Source organism: Peromyscus californicus, unplaced genomic scaffold (assembly GCF_007827085.1).
Source record: "Peromyscus californicus insignis strain IS unplaced genomic scaffold, ASM782708v3 Scaffold_5__1_contigs__length_169319896, whole genome shotgun sequence".
Lineage (NCBI taxonomy): Eukaryota > Metazoa > Chordata > Mammalia > Rodentia > Cricetidae > Peromyscus > Peromyscus californicus.
Window position 1 is genome coordinate 129,426,437 of NW_026294573.1, and position 25,616 is coordinate 129,452,052.

General features: G+C 42.0%; 1 protein-coding gene across 13 annotated transcripts in view; it reads left to right on the top strand.

Annotated features, from left to right (window-relative positions):
• The first annotated feature begins 35 nt into the window (after nucleotides 1-35).
• The window catches only part of Cspp1 (centrosome and spindle pole associated protein 1), a 102,184-nt gene continuing 76,603 nt past the window's right edge, over nucleotides 36-25,616 (top strand). For 12 of the 13 annotated variants that reach the window (XR_008213514.1, XM_052715148.1, XM_052715153.1 and 9 more), the window contains exons 1-3: nucleotides 2,085-2,181; nucleotides 13,186-13,294; nucleotides 16,121-16,220. Coding sequence is in view for 12 of the 13 variants with exons in the window: in XM_052715148.1 (XP_052571108.1) it covers nucleotides 13,196-13,294; nucleotides 16,121-16,220 (199 nt within the window). In the remaining variant the exon portion in view is untranslated. Of the gene's footprint in view, nucleotides 136-2,084; nucleotides 2,182-13,185; nucleotides 13,295-16,120; nucleotides 16,221-25,616 lie in introns of those variants that run through there. The other variant, XM_052715149.1, reaches the window with a different exon arrangement.

The following is a 25,616-nucleotide window of genomic DNA, read 5'->3' on the forward strand; positions in this document are numbered from 1 at the left end:
CCGGAGGTGACGTTGGTCCAGACCACTCGGGTGGCCGGGGATCGGCGGCGGCGCGACGCTAGAGAAAACACTGAGAGGCCGGTGAACTAGGAAGAGATTGGCGGATGAGACGAGGACATGCCGCCTCGGAAAGCTGTACGTGTGAATTGCGAAGGACAGAAAGTGCCGGGGTGGGAATGGTTCAGCCTTTCGCGCCGGAAGAAGGGCTTGTTGACATGCCAGAAAGGAATCGGCCGTCGCGGTCCGTACTGCGCAGACTCAGTCTCCGCCATATTGCGTGGAGGTGGAGCCTTGGGCTGGGGACTGTTTTGATTTGAGTGTAGATACTTTAAATGAAATAAATTGTTTTGAATACTAAATGTTTCTAGAAAAACCGGGGTGTAAGCAGCTCTGGAGATTGACATTGGAGGGGGAAGTTAAACGTAACAATCTCTTTTAAGGCAATTCTTCGCGGAGTGGAAAACCTCACGTTTGGGGTTGGTATTTCGCTTTTGTGTTTTCGCAACTGTTGCGAGGAGGAAAGCAAAACTCCCGCGTTGCTAAGGTTGACTTTTTGAGGTGTTTATAAGGTAACATTTATACAAGTGTTAGGAGCTGTGACTGCCTTAGTACTCTTTTTTAAGTTTGTCTTCACTGCCGTGAACGTCATTTATCTCAGTGCAGAATTAATCTCAGCTCTTTCTTCCCGCAGTTAAAGTGAAACTTGTTCCAGTCGTCAGTGTTTTCAGGTTTTCTTCCTTCCCATTTCCGTCCCCAAATACTCACTAGATTGTAAGTTAAAGGTGTGTGCATTGAATTTGTGTTTGTTTTCTTTCATACTAATAATTTTTTTTGCTTAGAAAAATATCATAACTCTTCGTAACACAGTTCCTACAGATTTCTCCAAGCTTCATCTTCTAGCTTCCCCCACCTAGCTTTTCATTCTATTAGTACTTTCCCCTTGGCTTAGTAATATAATTCGTTGTTAAGCGTTGCTTGAAACGCACTTCCTGACATTTCTGCTTTAGATCACACAGTACTCTTTAAAAATTACCGCTCACTTTAATCCCAGCACTCGGGAGGCAGGCGGATCTCTGTGAGTTCGAGGCCAGCCTGGACTAGAGTGAGTTCCAGGACAGGCTCCAAAGCTACACAGAGAAACCCTGTCTCAAAAAACAAAACAAAATTACAGTTTACAGATGCCTTCCACGAACTCTTTGACTGTAACCGTCCCTTCCACAGGCTCTGGAAGGCTCTGTAGCCGCTTCCCATGACGTTTGTTTGGCCCGGCAAGCTTTGTGTTGTATCCTCTTCTAATGAGGTTCTTAGCAGACAAGTTAGCTAAAAACAAAATCAGAATTGTTAACTCTTCCCCACAGCTGTTGGTTTTGGCATTGTCTTGAGAAGTTGGAGAAAATGGGCTTTTAACTACCTTATAAAGCCGAGCGTGGTTGAACCTGCCTGTAGTCCCAGCAGTTGGGAAGTGGAGGCAGGAGGATGAGTTCAAGGAAAGCCTTCCATACATAACAATTTGAGGTTAGCCTTGGCTACAGGAGACCTGTCTCAAAAAGTCAAGGAGGAGAGGCAAACAAAACAAAGCAAGGACCAAACAAACCAGGTAGGACGCTGTTCCACTCTTGTAAATCGGAGGCAGGGAGGCTGGAAGATGAAGAGTTCGACACCCCCCATCCCCCTGAACTACTTGACACCCTGTGTCAAAATAACAAAACCCCGAGTAAGATAGCACCTTACAGTATAAGTTAGGACACACTAGGGATGTTAGAATACATTAGTATCATTAGTTCCGTTTCCCTGAGGAGCTAGACATCCAGTGGTGACAAGAACGTACACAGAATAACATGTTGAAATGGTAATGAAAGCCCTAGACAGAGTTGACCAGACTGCTGGGCTGGGAGTAACGCCTGTCAGAAGGATGCTGAGAGTGGAGACCCTCCAGTGCTTGGGTGGCCAGGGACACGGGGCCGTGTGGCCTCCAGGACTGCAGGGGGCGCCCTCGGCCGCGCGGCCCCGGCCAGCTGCACGCTCGCAGGGGCGGGGCCGCGCCTGGCGGTTGGTGGAGGGCGGGCGGGGGGCCGGGCCTGGGAGGCGGAGCCAGGGCGGGCGACCGGTTATTTGGTCCGCGCCGGGGGGTCGCCGACATCGCCTGTGGAGCCGGGTCGGGCTTCCTCCTCGTCTGTGGGAGTAAGTCCGTGGGCGGCGGGTGTGGGGGGCGGCGGGGTGGGGCTCGGGGTCGCCGCGCCTGGGCCGGGGCTCGAGCCTGCCGGGCGGGGCCGGGGAGCTTCGGGGTGTCGCGGGGGCGGTGCGGAGGTGCAGGGTACAGGTCGCGGTCGGTCGGTCGGTCGGGAGGCGCGGGTCGCGAGGCGGTGGCCCGGCTCCGTCCCCGGTGCGGGTCTCGGCTGCCAGGCCGGGGGCGGTGCCCTGCACACGCGCCGCCGACTCCCGGGTGGCCGCTGCCGCCTGGGTGGTTGAGAGCCGGTTGCCTGACAACGCGTTGACGCTTTCCGAGGCATCAGCTACCCGCGACGCCCCGGAGACAGAGCTGGCTCCTTGGCCTTCTCTCAGGCAGGCGCGCCGCGGCTGCGCTGAGTGCTTGCACCTCGGGGACTGGTTAATGTTTTCACACTTTGCAAGTCAGACTTAATCTTCTCCATATCTGTATGAAATCTGCAGTGTTGTTTTCTCAGTGTGATTGCTTGATGAGTTGAGTGTGTGTGTGTGGTGTGGGGGATCGTACGTGTGTGTGTGTGTGTGTGTGTGTGTGTGTGTGTGTGTGTGTGTGTGTGTGTGTGTGTGTGATGGGGGGCGGAGCGCAGGCCACGACGTGCATGTGGAGGTCAGAGGACAAAACTGAGTTAGTTCTCTCTCCTTTCACAGTGTAGGGCTTTATAGAAAGCCAGTAATCCCGAGAAGCTGAATTTTATGTGGAAGATGGCTTCTCATGTTGAAAAGCAAAAAACGATCCCCGAGTAAAGTAGGGAGACACTGTCTTTTTTCCCTTTTTTCTGTGAACTTTCTGGTGTCAAGTATCTGCTAACATGCTTCCATTGAGAAGATCTTTTGAATGTCCTGCAGCCCCATGATCTGGGGAGGGGGCAGATAGGTTTAGGTAAGGCAAACACGCAAGGATGCTTTCAGGACACTTTTTTTCCTCAAATGTGGTTTTCAGACTATTACAGACTTAAGCAAATTCCACACTGTCATTTGGTTGTGAGCCTAGCCTTTATTGGCTGAGTCGCCAGCTCTCCACACTTTTAAACATCCTTCCGAATGTACTGTGATGTGCCTCCTGAGTAGTAGACAGAAGTGTTGGAGCACGTGTAGTAACAATTCCGCATAGCCAAGCTCCTCCATGCATGCCTGCCGTTCCTGTTCCTGGTGTATTTGTAATAGCCGCTCAAGCTTTAAATGCTTTCCTGGATTTATTCACTCCCAAGTTTGTGTCCTGTTCCCCTCAGCAACATAGCATATGCTTTTTCGCAAAATTTGGAGTGATTTGTCCAAATATGGATGTACCTATAGTCAGTTCACGTGACTACCATCTGCTGAGGGACTGTGAGACCCTTTCTGGGTGGATTAACGGAAACTTCATCTTTCCCTTTGTGTGCTGCAGCTCTTAAACAGGTGCTTGCTCTTGCCCCCTGACTACATCTTATTTCTTCCTGTGGGTCTGTCCCTAGTCCTTTTCTCTTGCTGGAGTCATTTTCTGCAGGCTGCTGCCTCCTATACTTTTAATATTTTTGGGGTATAATATTTTCGAGATAGGGTCTCACTGTATAGTCTGCGCTGTTGACGCTTCACCCTCCCAAGTACTGGGATTATAAGTATGAGCTGCCATACCAAACAAAATCAGCCCCCACCAGCTGTTGGAGACGGAATCTAGTGTCTCACACCTTCTAGGCAGTGATCTCCTAACTAAGCTACAACCCCAGCTCAGTAACAAGTAGACATACATACCAAAACCCAATGTCAACAACAATAATAAGGCTATTTTTGGGACAATGTTTTGCCATATAATATGATCAGGCTATCCTGGAACTCACTATATAGTTAATGAAAGTTCCAGACATATTTAAATTGTTGGTATCTTTACTGAATCCTTTAAAACTATCTCATATTTGCTCCCCAAATCCTAGACTGACTAAACTCATTGTGGCAGGGGATATGATCTAAATATTAGGGCAAGGATCATGTCTTATTTTACCCACCTTCCCGACAAGTCTAGCATCTCTTGCAGTCTAGAATGATGGTTTACAAGAGGAGTCATGTTCCATTCCTCATGTTTCCGTATTGGGGATAATACGTGAGAGAGAAAAGGACAGAGATAACATTTTCCCTTGTGTTGACTTGGATTATGACAACCATCTATCAGTTAATAATGACTGAAATCTAGAGACTTTCCCTCCCTCCCTCCCTCCCTCCCTCCCTCCCTCTTACCCCCTTCCTTTCTTCCCTCTTCCTCTTGCTTTTTCTTTTTTGTGGTGTTAAAATAGGTTAGAGTAGGTTAAAGAGGTTAAAGTAGGTCCTTTCTTAGTTTGGAAATTGATTCAGAATCTTATGCATACAATGTACATGCTCTGTTTCTGAGCTGCACCTCCAGCCTGGATACTTTTTAAAAGTGAATGTTTAATTACACAAAGACTGTGCTAATACAGGGATAGTAAACTAACTGGTATAGTGACAAGTATTAGATTCTCTGGTACATATGTGATGCGTTTTTTCTTTATAACTCTGTAGTAAGTAGTATTTCCATTTTTAAATGAGGAATCCTAGACATAGATTAAAGAACATATGTTGCATTAACCAGAATCAATACATAATGAACAATGGGTTTCTAGTCCAGGTCTTTCGGTGAAACTATTTTCCTGAAAACTATTTTTATCTACATACTGTTTGTAGCTACTAGGGAAAAGTACCTGATAATAATGCCATGGAAAATGTAATTGTACATTTTATAGAGTGTCTGGACAGTATGGAATCCCATTAGCTTTCTTTCAGTTGATTTGGGGGATGGAATTTAATCCTTAAATTATAAACATTCTTACTGTGTTTTGTACCTAGGCCTTTCCTACCAATCCAGCCCCCATTATCCACTAAATAGTTTGTGCATACTTTTGTGGCTGAAATAGTCTTATGTAAATTGTTGTACACTTTTAGGAATAAAGGGAAAAGCAGCCATGACAGCTACAGATGTTTTATGGTTTAGGCCTTTGTGTTTCCAGGAAATGGTTTGGGACTCCCAGTGGTGTCCCGTTGACAATAAACAATTGTACAGAATATCAGTGTCAGATAACACCACCCTGTTTATGGGCATAAGAGCAAAACCACTCCATGTGGATACAGATCCTCAACATTCTTTACCAGTTCCACTTGAATCTCATGCTGTAGTTAAATTTATTAAGCTGTCCGGTCATAGAATTCTTCCCACTTCCTGATGGCAGTACACCCTCCCTTAAGTCACCCAGCTCAAGTTCCAGTTATAGACTTCTTTTCTTTTTCTTTTTTCTTTTTTTTTTCCAAGACAGGGTTTCTCTGTGTAGTTTTGGTGCCTATCCTGGATCTCGCTCTATAGAACAGGCTGGCCTCGAACTCACAGAAATCTGCCAGGCTCTGCCTTCCAAGTGCTGGGATTAAAGGCGTGTGCCACCACCACCCGGCCCATAGACTTCTTTTCTAATACCCTCTTAATAGGAAACTCAGGGCTTGCCATTGGTGTGTTCTTGTACATCAGTGCCGAAGTAAGTGGTTGATTTAACTTGTTGAACTACAGTAGTATTCCTCATGGTCTTTAGGGAGAGGTCCTTACCAGGAAAAAGGTCATTGGTTAATGTGTATTTCATTGTGGTTACTGTTACTTAAAGTGAGTTTCAGAAGCTGTACTAATAGGAGCTAAGTTACTCTAAGGACCTAATCCTTCAAGTGTTTATCTAGCTTCAGTTCTTCCCCATTCATTCAAGTGGACACTGCCCAGCGTTTGCTTGTGGGTAACCCCACCTGTGTTCATTTACTGTAGATTTGTCCTAGAATCTTAAAAGAGTTAATTCTTTGCTTTTTTGATGGCATATATTGGCGATTGAGCGCAGAGTCTTATATATGCTAGGCAACTGCCCTACCACTGAATTACATCCCCAGCCCTGTTACTTTTAATTTCTATGTAGTTTTCGAGACAGGGCCTTATTCTGTAGCTCTGGCTGTCCTGGAACTTGCCATGTAAAGCAGGCAGGAATTGGCCTCAGAGAGATACACCTGCCTCTGTCTTCTTAGGGCTGGGATTAAAGGTCACGTGTGTCATCATGCCTAGCCTTTTTAAAAAAAATTTGCCGAGGCAGATGGATCTCTGTGAGTTCAGGGACAGTCTGGTCTACAAAGCAGGCTTCAGGCCAATTAGGGCTACACAGTGAGGCCCTGTCTCAAATACAAACACAGCCCTCCCAAGCCAAAAGAAACCCAAAAACCAACATTTTGGGTCAGCATCTTACTAAGTCCCTCACCTCAGTTTAAACTTGCAAACTCTCTGCTTCAGTTTTGAGTAGGAGTCCTGGGATTACAGGTGTGTACCAGGATATCCGGGTAAAATATGTAACTCTTTTTTTTTTTTTTTTTTTTTTTTTGCTTTTTTGAGACAGGGTTTCTCTGTGTAGCTTTGCGCCTTTCCTGGAACTCACTTGGTAGCCCAGGTTGGCCTCGAACTCACAGAGATCCGCCGGCCTCTGCCTCCCGAGTGCTGGGATTAAAGGCGTGCGCCACCACCGCCCGGCAAATATGTAACTCTTAAGTAAATGTCTTTGATGTGGTTCCTGTCTTTAAATTTGATTCTTGAATTTGTAACCATCGTTGGAAATTTCTGTTAGCATGTTTACTAGGTCTAACTTAAGTGTAAACTAAACTTTACTAAACCAGAGAGCTTGCTCTGATTTGTGTTTTCAGGGTTCTGTGTGCTCTCCAGGCCTTGTATCTTTAGTGACACTATTCTGCTACTCACTAAATTTGTTGAGGTTTAGGAAAATATATTTTTGAACATTCTAGTTTCTGTTCAGTGTGGTGGCACACACCTTTAATCCCAGCACTCTGGTGGCAGAGGCAGGTGGGTCTCTGTGAGTTCAAGGCCAGCCTGACTACATAATGGATTTCTGACCAGTCAGGGCTACGTAGTGAGACTCTTTCTTAAAAACAAGAACAACAAAATTAGCTTCAGTGAAGAAAGTAGTCTTTTCAAAAAGTGAATAATATTCACAGAGACATACAGGTCTTATTTAGGTCACCACAGCTGTTGTGAGTTCATGAGAGCAACAGCCTGTTATATCCAGAACCCAGCATTTCACAGCTCCTCTCCCCATTCTCCAGCTCTTAGATTCTCTCACCCCTTTTCCAGGCTGCTCCCAAGTCTTGGGTGTCCTTTGGGGTCCACACACGCAGGCCACCTGTTCGTACACTGATGAGCTGTGAGTCTCTATCAATAGTCCCTGCAGAAAGAAATGTCTCTGACTCCCGTGCATAGTCACACAGATCCCTGCGGATGAACACAAATATTTAGCAGGCGGTCCGACAACATGTCCATTTAGCATAATAACCATGGTATGTTCCCTCCGAGGGCCTGTGACCTTCCTTAGCCATGGCCTTTTGACCAGCTTTATAGTCCTGGTCATGGATTCACTCCTGTGGAACAGGCCTCAGATCCAAGCAGAAGTAATTGATTATCCGTTCATAACAGTCATTACTGCTCACTGCTGTAGTGGGCACACCATGCCTGTCAGGGTCCAGCTGGGTAGGAGCATCCATGGTACCCTGCCCCCAGTAGTCTGCATAACATCTTCTAAGCTAACTACAAAATGAAGTTTTTTTAAAAAGGAGTTTGGATGGGAGGAACCTTGAATGGGTGGGCTGTGCTGTTCTCAGAAGACAGGATTATTAAATGAACATCTTAGTGCTCAGCATGGGTAGCCCTGCGAGTTAGTGGTGGTCAGGGAGGTTCTGGAGGGTTTCCGGAAGGCACAGGTTAGTGTCTTTGTCCTTGGTTGCCAGTCACAACTGGATGATGGTAACACTCCACTGCTTGGGTTACAGGGCATAGGAGAATTGATCTTGAACTGACTAGGAAACATACTCTCTGCTCTCTAGCTTTTATCCGACCCATTTCTGTGAAACTTCCAGGTTAGACAGAATTATGGAGGTAGATACGAGGTGATTAGTTAGTTCTCTGGGTTTGGGGAGGAGTGACTGCAGAGGGGCTGGAAAAACTTGTTGTTATTGACCCTGTGGTTCTTATTCTGTCAGGAGAATGGGACAGAGACCTAGTGTCTCAGAACATGGCTTGTCCTTAATGTTAAGCACAAGCGAGGCAGCATGTAGGGAAACTCTTAAACTGAAATAGGACACGGAGCCCCAGAACATCTGCAGGGACCTGTCCTTCTTGATCTCATCACACAGAAGTTTGAGTTAGGTTGTCTACAGGCTCTCCTGCATCATGGTTCTTTTGGTCTTTTTTGTTGTTGCTGGGTTTTTTGGGGGGTGGGGTGGGGAGTGGGGCAAGCCTCTCCTCGTAGCCTTGGCTGGCCTGAAACTGACTGTCGAGCAGGTGTCTGGTTGAACGAGCAGAGATATACTTGCCTCTGCTCCCCAAGGACTAGGGTTCAAGTGCTGAGGTGCATTACCACTCCCAGCTCCTCATGATTGCCTTTTCCAGCGGCATCTTGTTACCATGTTAAGTCTATGCCTGGGGCATGTGGCTTGTATGTTCGAATGAGGCAAATGTTATTCTATGGCTCTTTTATTACGCATGTGTGTGCCCTTACTACCTGGGAAATCACTGGGCAAGCTAAGCTAGTCAGCTTTAGGGTATCAAATAAAGGTTATAATAGTGTTCTTTATTAATGTATTAACTATACATAGAACTGTTTTAAATAGGACATTTTTGTAGTTATATGTACTTTTAAAATTTATATTTTGAGCCAAGGTCTCAGCATGTAGCCTTGGCTGTCCTGGAACTTGGTATGTATGCCTCTGCCTCCCAGTACTGGGATTGAAGGCATGTGTCACCGTGCCCAGCAATGTATTTTGGTCACAGTCACTCCCCCATGACCCTCGTCCTCTTCTCACTGACCCTACTCCTTTTCCAGCTAGTTCCCTTTCCACTTTCATGTCTTTTTTAAATGACCCAGTGAGTTTGGTTAAGTTTTCTGCAGGAGCATGGGTAACGTACCAGTGGCTACACGGTTGATGTTTCCCTCTCCCCCAGCAACCACTAGCTGCCTATGGATCCTTAGGGCTGAGTGGGACCCAAAGTGCCCTTCCTCTTCCATGACAGAATGCTGCCGCGCCAAATCTGGGGCAGGTCTGTGCAAGTTTTTATGAGTTCATGGGTGTGAGGGCCAGTTCATAGCCAGAATACAGTGTTCTACAAGACTGTCCCGTTCTCTGGCTCTGAGACTCATTCTACGTCCTCTTCTGTGATGTTCCCTGAGACTTGTTGGGGGTGATGGAGATGTCCTATTTATTACATCTGAGCAGTCAGATGTTTCATTTTCTCAATACCCTGACTAGTTTTTACAATAACCATTGCTCGCTGTGAGAAAAGTTTCTCTGCTGAGGCTAACATCAGCACAAATCTGTGGATACAAACACACATTTAGAAGGCACTTTGATGGGCACACTAGGTTTAACAAAAGAACAACCATAGCCTTTCCACTTGTGCCTATGACCGTTCTAGCCACAGGCTTTTGATCAGATTCACACCGCCATTCTTGAATTCACTCTTGTGGAGTGGGCCTGAGAACCACATAGAAAGCAGTTGTTGTCCCCATAATACCATGGCACTATTGTACCAGTGGGTGCATCCTGCCCTACAGGTCCGTATTATAGCATGGAGGGTTTGGTGCTGTAAGACCGTTGAGGTTTTCTCTCCGATACAGTGAAAGCAGCCAACAAGGAGGAAGCCTCCAGCTTAGTTCCATCTGGATTTCTCTGTCCTGTGATCAGAACATGCTGTGTCGTCAGTAATGAAGTCTTATTTCCTTCATTCTTGTGGGCAGCCAATAGCCGTGGCAATAGCCTGTATTGTTTGGGGGTTGAGGGCCTTCGCTGACCAACAACTTACAGGGAGGTAGCCCACCTCCAGCAAGGGCTTTTCATTGAATTTTTAGTTTACTATTCTAATGTTCCTTGTGCTGGATTATTATTTGTTCAATGATTTTGTTTTCTCTCAGATTTTACCTTTTTTTTTTGGTTTTTTTTTTTTTTTTGGTTTTTTTGAGACAGGGTTTCTCTGTGTAGCTTTGTGCCTTTCCTGGAACTCACTCTGTAGAGCAGGCTGGCCTCAAACTCAGAGATCCGCCTGGCTCTGCCTTCCGAGTGCTGGGATTAAAGGCATGTGCCACCACCACCCGGCTTCAGATTTTACTTTTACTATATCCTATTTCCCTGTATATTTGTTAACTTCATAGTCTTTGATGACTGATGGAATTTTCTTACCTGCTCCATTTACATGGCAAATACCTCTGGGATTTGTTGACCCTGTCCAGAAAGATATACTACCTGTCGCATTGAGGTGATGGAAGCAGTGTAAATTGCAATTGTAGTGATAACTGAACAGCCATGATTTCACTACAACTCACTAGTACTGGTAAATAAAGTGGTTGAGTTTTATGGTGTATGAGTTATTTCTCAGTTAAAACTACAGCTTGTGAATTTAAAATAATGATCTTGTTAATAAAGGAGTTTGAGATTCTGTCTTGATGACAAACTGATAAGTAAATGTAGGAATTTTGCTTGCAATAGATTAAGTGTTGACTGGTAAATAAATGTGTAGTCAGTGGTGGAATTAGAGGCATTTTGTAGTCTCTAACTTGGAGATTTGATCAATTAAAAAATGTAAGGGAAGATTTAGATCAAGAATAAGATATTTACTTAGTCTAGAAAGAGTTCTATGAAGACTGCTTGTTGTTATTGAGGGAAAAGTAGTAGAGAAATTGACCAGGTAATAAAATGGCCTCACTAGTAAGGGGCAAGTAGTAATCATGTGTCTCTACCAGTGACACCTTGAGAAAGACATATCTTGTTAGTAATATTCCTGCTGAGAATAGAAACTAAATTTAGTCATAGAGAAATTCAGACAAACTTCAAGTGGGAAATGATTTATTTTAAAAAAAAAGGGTAATAGGTTTGTATTGAAAAATGTTAAGGCTTGAGGCAGAACAGTGGAATGTGGCAATAGCCTGTGTTGTTTTGGGTGGTGGGCAGTTGAGGGCCTTCGCTGACCAGCAACTAATAGGTAGCCCACCCTGGGCAGTGGGATTTTCAATTAATTTAGAATGTATTATTCTAATGTTCCTTGTACTTGACTAATAATTTGTTTAATGATTTTTTTTTCTCAGATTTTGGTTTTCCTATGCTCAGTTTCCCAGTGTATTTGTTAACCTTGTAGTCTTTCTTTGAAGATTGATGAGATTTTCTTTTTCTCCCTCCCTTCCTTCCTTCCCTCGTTCCCTCCCTCCCTCCCCTCCCCCCTCCCTCCCTCCCTCCCTCCCTCCCTTCCTTTCCTTTCCTTTTTTTTTTTTTTTTTTTGAGACAGGGTTTCTCTGTGTAATAGCCCTGGCTGTTCTGGAACTTGCTCTGTAGATCAGGCTGTGATGTGGTTTTCTTACTTGCCCCATCTCCTGGGAGGAGAGATTGACCAGGCTCTGAATTAATACTGGAAGAACTGAAGTGGGAAACCTGGGCATTCAAGGCAGCTGAGAACTTGAACAGTCTGCACGGGCTCAATCTTATTATTACATCTCCTTGATAACAGAGTTATGAGTTCGCAGTTCAGCAGAGAAGCCCGCTTCACAGGCAGCAAGTTCAAGGTTTTATAAAGCACATCAGTGTTACTTGTTTTAAGAAAAATGTCTTGAGATATGGAACATTATTTGCCCTAATTATTCTCTAGAAATTGAGACAGATAGAAGGCATTCCTATGTTTCTTCTTGCTGTTAGCATTCCACATTCCCTTCTTGAGAAATAGCCATATCAGATATTCTCATTCTGTGTCACAAGTACGTTATATCCTCACATAGCTTTCAGTCGAGCCCCAGTAGTCTGGGTTTGAATATTAAAGAGAAAAAAAAAAAGGCTGCAAAGACTAATAGTGGTTTATTTGAAAGAACGGGATAGAACTGTGGTAGAGTTCTTTGCCTAGCATGTAGTGAAGCCAGATTCAATTTCCAATACTGGGGAAAAAGAAATCAGTGTATGCTTAGTTGATAATTATTTGATATTATGTTAAAGTCATTGAAGAAAGCACCCCCCCCCCACCCCCCGCCTTTTCCTCCCTTTGTGTCGGGCTTGAGTCCAGAGCTTTATGTGTGCTAGGCAGACATTGAGCTGCACACATCTCTGGCTCAAGCTAGTTCTCAAGGAATACATCGTGGAGAGTTGTGTGTCAAAGGGCAATGTATGTCATTCACTCTGTATAATTTTAGAAAAAGTTTGATTTGCACATGTATCCAGAGAATAGCGTTTTGTACACAAGCAAAGGATTAAGCAAGAAGGGCAAAATCTTAACAGTAAGGGTTGGTAAAGAGTATACAAGGCTCTTGGTATTAACTTAGTAACTCTGAGTTCAAAATTAATTTCCTTCTTTTTTGGTTTTTTGAGACAGGGTTTCTCTGTGTAGCCCTGGCTGTCCTGGGACTCACTCTGTAGACCAGGCTGGCCTCGAACCCTGAGATCCACCTGCTTCTGCCTCTGGAGTGCTGGGATTAAAGGCATGCCCTGCCAAGGCCCAGCTAAAAATTAATTTCCAATAATTGGGAAGCAGTTTTTCAGAGAAAAGTGTTTTAAAGATAGAAGTTTTTTTGTCTATTTCCTTTTTGTTTTTTTGATTGTGTGAATATGGATTATGCTAATGACTGTTGATTTCATTTGTTAAATTTTTTAGTTACATAATTGTATGGAATGTTTTTCATTGTGAAGTTTTCATGCCTGGGTATAAACTCCTTTGACTGCATTTCTTTTTCTGTGCTTTACCCTGCATTGTAGGCTTTTATGGGAAGGTGGAGGGGACAGACTATTTATGTTCATGCTTGAGTTTGAAGTTCTCAATGCGATTAAGTGAGATTCAGTACTAAGTGTGGACTAAGACGTTGTCTTAATACTTTAGCTTAAAACACTGCAATATAGTTGTGTTCATTGAAGACTTTTCTTTTTTTTCAGAAACTACAAAATGACAGATAGCTTGGATGAATTTATTGAAGAGCAGAAAGCGAAACTGGCCAGAGACAAAGCAGAATTGGAAAGTGATCCACCTTACATGGAGATGAAGGCAAGATTAGTAATTGTCTGCCAACAATTTGTTCCATCAAATTGGATGTGGGTGGTGCATTTCTTTAATCCTAGCATTTAGGAGGCAGAGGCAGGTGGATTGCTGTGAGTTCAAGGCCAGCTTGATCTATACAGCAGGAATTCCAGGCTAGTCAGAGCTACATAGTGAGACCCTACCTTACAAACAAACAAACAAACAAACAAACAAACAAACAAAGAGATACCCCCCCCATCCCCACCCCAACCAACAGTGAAAACACCAACCAAGCGTGTTTCACTGAGACATCTCTCTGGGCTCCACCAGTGAGACTCTCCTGTCTTGTACTTGATTTGATTAGTATACCCTTGTTCTGATTTGGAGAGCCTGACTAGATGTGAATTGGGAGATTTTGAGTTCATTTTTGGTGGGATTTTATATCTCACAATATTCTCTTTAGTTGGAGTTTTAATATGTTTTACCAAGATGAATAGGAGTCAGAAGGACCAGAAGTTAAGATATAAAAGCAAGTTCTCAGATTTTTATGTGAAAAAGAGTATTTAATGAGTAAATACGTTTTTATATAGTATTAGTAAATTTATTGGGGTAATTTATTTTGTACTATGTAACAAATCTTTTCTGTCCCGCCAGCTAGCACCCAAATAATGACACAGAGACTTCTTATTATTTATGAGAGCTCGGCCTGTAGCTTAGATTTGTTCCTAACTAGCTCTTATAACTTAACTCGTTTCTATTAATCTACGTTCTATCATGTGGTGTGACCGCTCTTCCGTCCTGTACCTTCTGTTTCCTCTCCATGTCTCCTGGTGTCCCCTGTGCACCTAGATTCTCCTCCTCTCTCTTTCTCTCCCTGGAAATTCCTCCTATACTTTCTGCCTAGCTATTGGCCATTCAGCTTTTTATTATACCAAATTACGTCTTCACACAGTGTACAAATATCCCACAACAGTACTCTTTGCTTTTTAGAACAAGTATGTTAATAGTTGTTTCTGAAAAGCAATGCTGGAAAGTTCTCTTAAATTGTTTTTCATTTTGACATGAGTGATGGATTCATTTAGCCAATACTGAGATTGTGCTTGGAGCCATCCTGGACTCTGGGAACTGCTCTGATGTAGACGGGTGTCATCCCTCACGGACTCAGTGTGTGGTAACAAGACACCGTCTGTACCATATGTCTGTATAGAATGGCTCGCCCAAGTCATTTCTGGCTTACCTTTTTCCCAGTGTCTCATCTGGGTTAGCATCTGTCCCACACAGAGATAACCAAATTATCATCATATAATTTTTTTTATATATAAATTTTATCTATAAGTTATCTATATACATTTTATTTATATAAGTTAACATATGAGTGGTAAATATGGATATGGCATAGCCTTAAAAGGTTATATTTCAGTGTTCTATTTCTTAATTATAATTTTCAGGTAGGTAAACTGAGGCATTGGGAAGTTAATGAGACTGAGATGCTGGAGTTGGTAGACAGTAAGTGCTCGTTCTTTTAAGCACTGCCCGTGGCTGTTTCCTTCCAGAGAGTCTGTCGTGTGCAAGGGGTTACATTAGGAGCTGTGTGTAGCATTTCATGTGTGTAGCATTTCATTTAGTCATAACATCTTTATCAAGTAGAGGCATTTTGTTTTGTTTTAGAGATAAAGAAAATGAGGCTAAAAGGAGTTAAATAGTTTGTTCAGGTAGACACAGGGATGGATTCAGCTTGGTACCCTTACCCAGTGGCAGGGCACGTTCATAGTTTAGGTCAACAAGGGTGGATTCAGGTTGGTGCCCTCACCCAGCTTCAGGGCATATTCATAGTTATTTGATATACGAGGATGAGTTTGCATGTTTGAGTGTGTTACTTTACAGCTTTATTAAATGATCTTTATGTACTAGTTTAAGAGCCACTGCTTGTTGAGGCCTTGCAGGCCTTCCCTCAGCGTATCTGGGCCTTTTAATCTTGATCTGTCTTTTGTCTTCATAGATCCTCCCTGTCGGGAGAGGGAGAGAGGAGAGGGAGAAAGGAGAGGGAGAGGGAGAGAGAAGAGGGAGTGAGGGAGGGAGAGAGGGAGAGAGAGAATGAGAGGGAGAGAGAAGAGGGAGAGAGGGAGGGAGAGAATGAGAGGGAGAGAGGGGACGGAGAGAGGGAGAGGAGAGGGAGAGAGACGAGAGAGGTATATGTTCATGTGAGTATCCACAAGTGCATGCGGAAGGAAGCCTGATGTCCACAGTAGGTGTCTTCCTCTATTACTACCACCTTCTTTTTTGATATGGGGACCTCTCACTCAGCCTGGAGTTTATAGAATTAGCTGTGCTGCCTGACTGATGAACTTCAAGATCTATGTGTCTCTGATTCCCCTGAGCTCAGGTTACAGACACATCTGCTGGGCCTGGCTTTTACTTGGATGTTGGGAATCCAAGCTTTGGTCCTCAGACTTTCAGAGAGCGCACTTGACTGACTGAACCATCTCCTCATCCCCACTCTTTACACATCATGCAGTCTAACTATTAGGTTTCTTTTGTGCCCCCCCACCCCCATCCCCACCCCAGCAGTGTATAAACTCTGTAACAGAAGCTTTCAGCTTTACTCTTACATTTCTAGTGTCATGCACAGTGCCTGGCATTTCATAGAGACTCACTTAATTCTAAGAGAGTGAGTTAGGTACCAGAACAGGTGTTACAGTATGTAAATAATTTCTGTTACTTTCTCAAACTTTTCTTCAATCTCTGTGCTGTGTAATTTTTTTCTAAGTTATTTAGTATGTTGAATAAGTTTTGAGATGAATTGTACATTTTGTGGCATTCCCCTTTGATTTATAAGTATCTTGTCTTTTCCAGGGAAAGGCACCAGAGAAACTCTCTGAAAGCAGCAAAATACTAATCTCTATGGCTAAGGAGAACATACCACCGAATAGCCAGCAGCCCAAGGGATCCTTAGGTATGGTGCTGCATTTGTAGAACTGATTATAAGATTGACTTAGCAGGACATTGTGAAAGAGGTTTGTTTCTTCAGCAAAAAGATTTCTTTGGGACTTTACTTTGGAATCTTACATATGGCAATACAGACTGCATATGAAGTGTAACGTGGAGAACTTCCTGGTTGTGATTGATGGAAATAATATTAGAAACTATGTGACATGCTAAAAATTAGTAACAAAATTTAAGAAAGTTTTGAGTGTGTGTATACATGAGAGAGCCTGTTTTGGTGATTAAAAATGATAGACTTGCTTTGTTTAAAATTCAAAGGGCCTGGCAAGATGGCTCAGCTGGTAAAGATGCTTGCCACCAAGTCTGAGGACCTGAGTTTCATCCCTAGGACCCACATAGTGGTGTGTGTGCACATACATATACAAATACATCATTTTAATAAGAAAGAATCAAGGAAGTATAAAGTATATGAAACGTTATTCAGGACCATGTTTTGTGTGGATGTGCGTGTGGTACACATAGAGACCAGAGGCCTTCCTTGGGTGTAACTCTGCAGCAGAGATTACTTTGGAGATAGGCTCACCGACCGGGAACTGAGCTTGCCAGTTGGACTGTGCTTGTTGGCCGTACTGCAGAGGTTGGGTTCCACTTGTTTCTTCCTGATTCCAAGCCTGCACCACACCCAGTTTTCTGTATAGGTGCTAGGGATTGAACTCAGGGCCTCATGGCAAGCTCTTCACCCATTAAGCTCCCCAGCCCAAGGACCATCCTTCTGTTGTTGATGACCAGATTGGAACTATAAAATTAATACTACACCCATACTGATTTTTAAAATTATGTCTTAGTATGAAGTATTTGGAAATTTTAAAACACAAATATTGTCAATAATATGTATCTTGTGTGATTCATGTATCTTGATGGGGATTGAAACATGTTCACAAAAAGTAAGTCAAATACAATCAATTCATTTGATTCAGTCATTGTTTTCACTGGACTAGTTTGTGGTCACAGGTGTATTCTCTGTTACTGCTTTGCTTTTATTATGTCACTGGGTGTAACTTGAATTGTTAAATGGTCTTTTAATGAAAAACCTGGAACGAGATATTGGGATAAATGCTGAAAGATCAGAGAGACAAAGGAACAAGCCACTGCCATGTCTCACCTCATCAACTCCAGGAATCCTCTGACTGAATGTTTCTGAGTCCTTACCCGAAAGGCATTTATTTAGCATATCCTTTATAGTTTGATTTGATCTTTCTATGACTGCTTGGCCTGTAGCATTGTGTGGTATGCCTGTAATATGCTTTATATTGTAGTACGCAATCAGAGACATATGCTGAAGCATTGCTAGTTTTAATTTGTTCAGGTATACCCATGATGGCCATAACTTCTAGCAAATGCATGATTACAGAATCAGCCTTTGCGGAACTCAGAGCAATTGCCCATTGAAATCCTGAATAGGTATCAATGGTGTGTAGTGTACATATTTCAATTTTCTAGATTCTACAAAATGAAACACATCCATCTGCCAGATTTCATACCTCTGAGTACCCTTTGGGTTACATCCTGCTGATAGTAGAGTCTGATTGTAAAAGAACAAGTAGGACATTTCCTTACAATTTCCTTGACTTGTTGCCGGGTTATGGAAAAATCCTTTTTTAAACCTTTACTATTGACATGATGTTTTTTATGAAATTCTGAGACCTCCAGCACATTTCCTATCAATAGTTTATCAATCTCATCATTAGCTTGTGCTAGAGGACCTGGCAGATTCATATGGGATCGGATGTGAGTTATATATAAAGGATGCTTCCTATTCCTGATTATATCTTGTAACTGGATAAATAATAGTTAATTCTGACTGATCAGGGATAAATTCAGCAGTTTCAGTATATAAGACCACTTTTTCTACATACTGAGAGTCAGTAACTATGTTGAGAGTTTCTGAAAAATCCATTAATACCATCAGAATGGCATATAATTCTGATTTTTGGATAGAATTATAGGGACTTTGAACCACTTTACTTAAATTTTCTAATTTGTAACCTGCCTTTCCTTGTTTGTTTGCGTCTGTATAAAAATGTTAGAGGCTCCAGATCTTGATGTTTCCTGTACAATGCAAGGCAGGATCCAGTTAGTTCTCTTGATAAGTTGAATTCTGTTGCTTTTGGGATATTTGTTGTTAATCTCTCCCAAAAAATTACTGCAAGCTCTTTGCCACGGTTCACTTTCTGCCCATAATTTGTCAATTTCATCAAAGGTACTACAATTTCTGCTGGGTCTATTCCTGCTAATTGCAAAGTCTTAATTTTCCTTTTAAAATCAAGTAAGAGATCTTTTCCACATAAGTTTTTAATTTTTTTACTCTGTTTATTTGGTAGAAATATCCATTCCAATATAATATCTTTTCTCTGCATTAAAATTCCTGTAGGAGAACATTTACAGGGTAAAATAACCAAAATGCAATCAAGCTTTGTATCCAAATGATCCACATGTGCATCCTGTATTTTCTTTTCCACCAAGGCCAATTCTTTCTCAGCTTCAGCTGATAATTCTCTTGGACTATTTAAGTACTTGTCACCCTTTAAGGTTTTGAGCAAATTACTCAGTTCATCATTTTTAACCCCAATAGTGGTTCATAGATTGGAAATGTCTCCTAATAATCTTTGGAAGTCATTAAGTGTAGCATGAATGTTAAAGAGTCTTATTAATAAAATCAAACCTGAACCAGGTATTGGGGTGAACACTGGAAGGTCAGAGAGACAGAACAAGCCACAGCTAACCTCACCTGGCCAACTTCTCAGCTGATCTTGCTTCCTTAGACTGGAAGCCTCTGTGTCCTCATATCCGGATGGCTCTCAGCTGAACTGTGCTGCTCAAAACCTAAAAGCTTAACCAGCCAAATGCTTAACCAGCCAAATGCTTCTAGTTTCTAGTCCTCAGGCTTATATATCTTTCTGCTTTCTACCATCACTTCCTGGGATTAAAGTCTCACTTTCTGGGATTAAAGGCGTGAGTCACCATGCTTGGCTGTATCCTTGAACAGATGGATTTCTGCCTCTGAAATGCTAGGATTAAGGCATGTGCTACCACTGCCTATCCTAAGTATCTAGTGGCTTTTCTCTTCTCTGACCCCAGATAAGTTTATTAGGGTGCACAATATTTTGGGGAACATAGTACCACCACAATTAAGAGCCTGTAATTGATCTTTCCTAATTTGTACCTTTTGAGGTCTAATTTTTTGTAGGCCTATTTTATATCCTAAATAATTAATAGACTTTCCTCTTTGTATCTTTTCAGGAGCAATTTGTAATCCCCAACAAGGCAAAATTTTCTTCTTCAAACATTTTTTCTAAAGTATCTACATTTGAATCAGCTAGTAAAATGTCGTCCATGTAATGGTAAACTATAGATTGAGGAAATTGTTTACGTATTACTTCCAGTGGCTGTCATACAAAATATCGGCACAGGGTTGGGCTATTTAACATTCCCTGTGGAAGAACCTTCCCTTGATATCTCTTAACAGGCTGAGAATTATTATAAATAGGCACCGTGAAGGCAAATCTTTCTCTGTCCTTTTCTTGTAAGGGTATTGAGAAGAAAGTCTTTTAAATTGATAACTATAAGAGGCCATCCTTTAGGTAACATAGTAGGCAAAGGAATTCCAGATTGTAGAGAGCCCATTGGCTGAATCATCTTGTTAATTGCTCTTAGGTCTGTTACCATTCTCCATTTACCAGATTATTTTTTAATAACAAATACAGGGGAATTCCAAGGGATGGTTGATTCTTTAATATGCTGAACATTTAACTGCTCTTGTACCAACTGTTCTAAGACCTGTAGTTTCTCTGTTGTTAAAGGCCATTGCTGAACCCATACAGACTTGTCTGTTAACCATTTTTAAGGTTGATGTCTTTGAAAGATTAGCAGCTCTTGTGCCCTGTTCTTGTACAATCTGGATGGTCAGTGACTGTTATTTATAATACCTTCTAATATTTTTCTCAGAAACATATGTTCGTTTATAGCTTGTTTCTAAGATTGGAGGAATGTTAATCTGGGTATTCCATTGTTGTAATAGATCACGTCCCCATAAATTCATAGCTATATTAGCCACAACTGGGTAAGAAGGGAGGCTAGCTAAGAGATAGGGTAGTTAAAGGACTTTTTCTGTCTTTATTAGAAAAACGAGCTGGAGACATGGCTCAGAGGTTAAGATCATTGGCTGCTCTTCTAGAGGTCCTGAGTTCAATTCCCAGTATCCACATGGTGTCTCACAGCGATCTATAATGAAATCTGGTGCCCTGCAGGCATACATTTAGGCAGAACATTGTATACATAATAAATAAATAAATAAATAAATAAATAAATAAATAAATAAATAAATAAATAAAACAAACTCAAAGTGATTGCCCTAGTATTGGTATCAGATAATATAGGTAGCTCAAGTTTGATTCTTACAAATTATTAGCTGATATGCAACTTTGGGGAAATGAGCTATTATATTTTAGTAAATTTTCTTTTCTTTTTTGAGACAGGGTTTCTATTATTTTCTTATTTGAAATTTGTATGAATTAAAATTCTAAGGGATAATTAAAAGATTTAATAGATTATTTTAGATACTAAGTCATTAAGTTCAGGCAAAATCATTCAGATTCTGGGGTTACAGTTTGACTTGATTGGCTTGACAGGCCTTTGTGATGTGGCATGTTTATTTTTTTTCTTATAGTATGGACAATGTCTCCCAAGGTTGTTATGAATAGTAATTGAATATGTATGAAAAGATAATTGACATGTAATTGGGCCATGAATAATAATGTTTCCTTGTGTTTTATGTCTTCTGCAAGGGAATTATTCTATGTCCCTTACATACAAGTACTATTCTAAAATATAATATGCAGCAGCTTTTGTCTGTTCTTAAATGGGAGTGACTTAAGAGTTCTGACCTTTGCTTCATAACTCCCCAAGTGACTGCATCCACTTACAGGACTTTTTTTTTTTTTCCAAACAGCATAAATCTGATTTGAAAATCTGTACTCAAATCTCAGTTTCTTCGGAATCTTATTTCCACCCCAGTTTCTTTTATGAACTTCTTACTTCCTGCTGGATGCTTCTGCGTGGCTATCATGGCCTCTCAGGTTTTCTGATTCTTGCCATCTTAGTGAGCTGCTTCCTCATTCCTGACTCCCCTTTTCCTTTGCTTGTCACATCGGATAATTAGGGAGGGGCAGCGGATTTAATAGACTAGAATTCCGGCTGTCGAGTTAGTTCATGTTTCTCTACTCCACTGATATTCTTGTCTGCAGGCTTCCATTCTCTAGTGTTTTGATAACCTCCTGGTGTTCTTTTCTTTGTGCAGCCCTATTACATCTCTGCATGCTGTTTGGCATCTTTTCAAGAAGTGAATCTGATATATTAATCTGTGCGTCACATACTTCAGTGGCTTCTCCTCCTGTCTAATTTTAGCTTTCACTGTTGGGGTGGGGTGCGCATTTCTGCTGTGGCACTCTATTTCTGCAGGCTGGCACAGTGCTAGGCATTTATTTGCTTGTAAAAGATATTTTGAATGAATGAGTGAATGTTCTCATTCTAGAAATAAAGTCAGTTCTCTTGGGAATATAGAGTTTAATTTTCATGGGACCTTTTAAAAATCCTCAACTAAAATAGCTATATTTGATTTACATTGAATATTAATAAAGAATGCTCTACAACTTTGTCCTGGTTAGGGTTACTGTTGCAATTATAAAACACAATGACCCAAAGCGCTTGGGGAGGAAAGGGTTAATTTGGCTTACATATCCTGAATCACAGTCCATTGAGGGAAGTCGAGGCAGGAACTGAAACAGATCAGAAACATGGAGGCGGGAGCTGCTGCAGAGGCCATGGAGGGCTGCTGCTTACTGGCTTGTTCCTCTTGCCTTGCTCAGCCTCCTTTCTTGTAGGACTCAGGACCACTAGCGTTGGAGTGGCCCTACCCACAAATGGGCTGTGCCCTCCCCTTAATTAAGAGAATGCTCTACAGGCTTGCCTGTAGCCTGATCTTATGGAGGCATTTTTTTCCCCCATTGAGGTTCCCTCTCAGATGACTTTAGCTTGAGTCAAATTGACATAAAATTAGCCAGCACAAATTTATCTTGTTTTATAGTTTCAAACTGGATTACTTGTATCATTAAAATTATGCCAAATATGGGGTTGGGGAGCTGGCTCAGTGGGTAGAGTGCTTGCCATGCAAGTGTGAAGACCTGGGGTGGGACTTGAAGAACCCAGGTGAAGTTGGCATGGCACCTCCCATCTGTAACGTCAATGCTCCTAGGGTGAGATAGGAGGCAGAAGCAGAATTCTTGGAAGCTTGCTGGCCACTCGCCTGGAATATATATGTAGTGGCGAACGGTAAAGAGAACCAGCCTCAAACCTTGTTTAGGGTGATCTTAAATTCTCATCTAATACAGGTCAATTTGGAAATGATGTATCAACTTAAAGTCTGTGACATCATAGTTAAATACAGTAGTAATAATCAGTAATATATGAACCCCAAATACTCATTTTGCCAGTGAAAATTTTGATGGCTTAATGTCTAAATACCAAGTAACAAAAAATTTTATGATTTTGCAAATTCATTTCTTTAAGATAATGATGATATACTTCTAAAAAGATTTAAGGTAGATTATAATGTCTTCTGAAACCAAGTACCTAGATTTGGACTAGATAAACTTCAGTGTTTAAGAGGCAAATTTGCCACAAGAGTATCCTACACAAAGGCCTGGAGATGTTGCTCAGTGGTGAGGTGTTGTCACACATTTACAAAGACCTGAGTTCCAACTCTAGTAACATTCTCTCTCTCTCTCTCTCTCTCTCTCTCTCTCTCTCACACACACACACACACACACACACACACACACACACACACACACACACACACGTTCTCTCCATCTCCCCCTCCCCTTCTCTTCCTCCCCCTACTTTTCCTCTCATTCCCACTCCCCAAACCAAACAGTAGAGCTTGGCAGATATGGTGGTATGTACCTGCTTGGGAGGCTGAGGCAGGAGGTTTGAGAGTTTGAAGCCATCCCTGACTTTGGACACCAGGATTAAGTCCAGAAGTCCACAGACTACTTTCATTTCTTCCCAACTGGCCATATGTTTTGGGGAAACTACTGCCTCCTAAAGTTTGGTACTTTTTTTTTTTTTTTCCGAAACAGGGTTTCTCTATGTAGTTTTGGTCCTTTTCCTGGATCTCACTCTGTAGACCAGGCTGGCCTCGAACTCACAGAGATCTGCCTGGCTCTGCCTCCTAAGTGCTGGGATTAAAGGTGTGCACCACCATTGCCCAGCCAGTTCGGTACTTCTTGAGAGTGATTTAGAGAACTCAGAAGTAAAACTGTCTTTATTTGCAGATGGCGTGCTTTCTTGTGTAGAAAATCTTGAGGAATTCACAAACATTGCTAGAACAATAAATGCATTTGCCAAGTTCAGAGGACTCAGGATAAAAAGTACAAAATGAATTCAGAAAACCATCAAACAGCAAAATATTTAAGATTTACATGTAGGAAGCTCTAAAACACAGCTTAATGAAATTAACAGTTCTTAAAGTAAATAGCTATCCCATGTGCATGTTTATGTGGTGGTCTGGGGATTGTTTTCAGGGCTTCATGTATGCAAGGCAAATACTCTACCAGCCGAGCTACCTCTTTAGTCTCCAGTTTTGCTGTTTTTAACTTACCCTATGCATTTATAAGTGACAATAGGAGTTATTAATATTTTGATAAATTTTGTGAAGGTCACATCAGTAGTTTTCACGTAGATTTCTTTTTTTTTAATACAGTTTTACATTAGTATACACGGTAATGATTTTCACTCTGGAGTCTTTATATATGTATATATGTCATTATATTTGTTTTCATTTGCTCCTCCTCCTGTTGCTCTTCCCTGTGCTCCCTTAACCTTACAGCTGAACATCTTTAAAAAATACATTATATTTATTTATTATTTGGGGGTGGCAATCTTACAGAGGTCAGAGAACAACTTGTGGAAATCACTTCTCTCCTTTGATTGTATGGAATTGAATGGAGGCTGCAGGCCTGGGAGCCATCTCCCTGGCCCCTAAACACATCTTCTTCTTGTTTTTTAACTGTATTTACTACTGTGTATGTGTGTGAAATATGGAAATGAGAATCTGGGCATCTGTGTGAAGATCAGGGACTGTTTTCAGGAGATGGAATTCTCCCTCCCCACGGGATCCAGGAATTGAAGTTAGGTTATCAGGCTTTCTGGATAAGGGTTTTTTACTTGCTGAACCATCTCACTGGTCCTTGAATAACTGGCTGCTTTTATTGCTTCTTTAGAGAATTATCTTTTCAGTTTATTAGCCCATTTAGAGACTGGAGGAGTTGCTCTCCTGGCGGGTTTGTGTTTTCACAGTTGTTTTTATATCCGGGATAGTAATCCTTCGATGTGTCATTGGCAAAGGTCTTTGTCCTTCTGTAGGCTCGCTCTCCACTCCGATTGCTTCCTTTCCTCTGCAGTAGCTTCATGATTCAATGTCATCCCATTTGTCACTGGTTGGATTATTTCTGAGTTATTGGGGTAGTCCTGCGCAGGAAATTCTTGCCTATGCTATATCTTGAAGTGTTTTTGCTATGCTTTCCTTTAGACTTCCAGAGTTTCAGGTCATATATTAAGGTCTCTGCTCCATTTTAAATTGATTTTTGTACAGGATGAGAGAGATGGATTTGGTTTTATTTGTCTACATGTGGAAATCTGATTTTATTGGCACCACTCGTTAAAGAGGCTGCCCTTTCTCCATTGTGTGTGTGTGTGTGTGTGTGTGTGTGTATGTTTACAGCTTTGTCAAAATTCAGTAGTTGCAGCTATATGGATTTATTTCTGGGTCTTCTGGGTTCCATTGGAGTTGTGCTGTGCCCTATCCCTGTGGTGTGTTTGTGTGTGTGCCTGTGCATGCATACATGTATGCAACTGCTACAATTTATTATTCTTTATCTTTTTTATCTCTTTTTGGAAGACAGGCTCTCACTGTATAGCCCACCTGCCTCTGTCTCTTGAGTGTTGGGATTAAAGTCATGCACTATCACACCTGGCAAATAATCTCACAAAATTTGGTTTTTAAATTTTATGTGTCTGTGGATGCTGTGAGTGCAGATGCCTGTGGAGCTGTGGAGGCCAGAAGAGTGGGTCAGTTCCCCTCAAGCTGAAACTATCGGCAGTTGTGAGCTGTTGATGTGGGTGCTGGGAACTAAATTTGGGTCCTCTGGAAGAGCAGCAAGTACTCTTGACTACTGATCCATCTCTTCGTTCCTCTTTATCATAGTTTTATTTAGATGGGGACTCTCACTGAATGGAGCTTGTTGATTTGGATTTGGCTAGTGGCTGGGTAGCAAGACTGGGGGATTCT